Source organism: Egretta garzetta, unplaced genomic scaffold (assembly GCF_000687185.1).
Source record: "Egretta garzetta isolate BGI_Z169 unplaced genomic scaffold, ASM68718v1 scaffold640, whole genome shotgun sequence".
NCBI classification, from domain to species: Eukaryota; Metazoa; Chordata; class Aves; order Pelecaniformes; family Ardeidae; genus Egretta; species Egretta garzetta.
Genome location: NW_009258264.1, coordinates 1,049,499 through 1,051,474, shown reverse-complemented (window position 1 = coordinate 1,051,474; position 1,976 = coordinate 1,049,499). Strand labels below are relative to the sequence as shown.

Here is a 1,976-nt window from a genome sequence, read left to right as displayed (position 1 = left end):
CAGGGCTGCACGTGGGGAAGGGGAAGTTGGAGACCGGCGAGGCGGCAGTGACGAGGGGAGAGCCGCTGCCGCACGCCCCGGGAAGGAAACCCGTGTGGTTGAAGCCGTTGTTCTCATCCCTTTGCAGCACAGATTCTTCACGTGCGAGAAGAGGAGCAAAACCATAAAGCACATCAAGGAGACGTTCGATAAGGTAAGGGCCCCGCTCGCGTGGCGGCACGGAGGTTGGGAGGAACCCGCCACCCCAGGCGAGGCAGTGGATTTCACTGCGGGGTTGGACTTAGGGCAGAGAACAGAATCCACAGAAGTCTTTAATAATATAAATACCTAAGGCAGAGAAATCCAGAGGGCGATGCTTGAAGGAGCAGCTGGTGGGTTCACCGGAGGGGTTGGGCAGAGAGGCTGGAGATGTCGGTGGAGGGAGAACACATCTAGCGATCGTATGTCACGAGTATCGTCACCCTCAGACCTTGGCTTATCTCACCTGCAGATGAACGAGAACGGAATCTATAAGGCCATGGGAGAGTTTGACATTTTCATCAACTACATCGAAGAGTACTTGCTGATGAAGAGAAAGAAGTGAGCGCGCCCAGGGGCTGCATCTTTCACACAAAATCCTGCTATTTTTTCCAAAATCACTTTAGGCTGCATGAGCACACGAGGGATTAAGTTATCTTAGGGGGCAAATCAAGAATTACAGGCCAATAACTTCAAGTTCAGGATCATATTTAAGTGGTGGGGTGTTGGGGTTTTTTTTAACCAACTGAATTTAATATTTATTAATTCTGATACCTCAGTGTTTATGTTTACAATATGTTGTGAGGAAACGTGTGATGAGCTTGTAAAATACTATTTATTGTTCAATATTTTAATACTGTCTATGATAGTACTATTTTATTCATAGCCTGGAAACACCCAAAGCAGAGCTCTTCTGCAGAGCAGATATCAAGCAGAGCTCATCCTGAGAGCGATTTCACTGAGTCTGGGCACCCGATCTGGAGCAATCCCAGCTCCTGAGTTCAGCAAAGCTTAATTTTAAGCAAATGAGCACTCTCCGGCTGTTCTGTTCCTCTGTATATTTATGCAATCAAATATTTATGATTATGTTACGCATAATCATGTCACTGCCTCTGGTCCTGCAGTTGGAATTAGGCACTGCAATATTCAAAATTAGTCCATAGTCTTGCATTGAGCAAAATAACCATAAACTATAACCGAGGGCATTTTTTTTCTCCTGTGCATGGAAAGCAAAGTGGATGAGGAGGAGGCTGGGCGCTCCACGAACAGCATGGGGTCATGCCAGGCCAACAGATCAGCTCACCCCCTGTCTGGATTTCAGCCTATGTATCAGTTCAGGTTAAAAAAAAAAAAAATAGTAGTAGGAACGAAATGCTTGGTTCTAATAGAACTTGACATAGATGTCGCTAACAACTGACCGCCAGAGCTGCTGGGTCAGCCACTCTGCACTTTTGAGAGTTAATCTTATCATTTTCCAGTCTTTGATTGGGTTTTACTCGCTGTTTTGCTGGTGTTTTGGGGTTTGGGTTTTTTTTTTTCTTTTAGAAGTAAGAGGATATTTAATTAACCACCATTTTAAGGTGGCTCGGGTAATTTGCATTCAAATTCATAACGCTGCACGCAGCACTGACAATACTGGGGTTTGTGTTATTTCTAATCCTGCGCACAAGGAGCTGCAGCAGACGGGGGCTGCGGGGGAAGGCTGCAGCGAGAGCAGCTTCGGTGCCCCGAGAGCTGCGGAATTCCAGGCTCCCCTTCCTCCTCACCCCACTCTCCTGCGTGCCCCCATGAGTGCTGAGCTAGAGGAAAATGCTGTAACCCAGAGGCATTTGCTTCTAATATTTAGAAGTATTAGGGCACCGGTATGATGAAACCGTCAGTTCGGTGTTGGCTTTGGAAGTTACCGCTGAAGAGAGGCTATTTATACTTGATTTATTCTATTTGGACATGCATGGTGA

At 46.6% G+C, this 1,976-nt stretch overlaps 1 protein-coding gene across 1 annotated transcript in view; it reads left to right on the top strand.

Annotated features, from left to right (window-relative positions):
• The window catches only part of IL10 (interleukin 10), a 3,261-nt gene extending 2,520 nt beyond the window's left edge, over positions 1 to 741 (top strand). Inside the window, exons 4-5 of the mRNA XM_009647908.2 lie at positions 128 to 193; positions 491 to 741. Coding sequence (XP_009646203.1) covers positions 128 to 193; positions 491 to 583 — 159 coding nt within the window. The 3' untranslated portion in view covers positions 584 to 741. The remainder of the gene's footprint in view (positions 1 to 127; positions 194 to 490) is intronic.
• Positions 742 to 1,976: the final 1,235 nt, after the last annotated feature.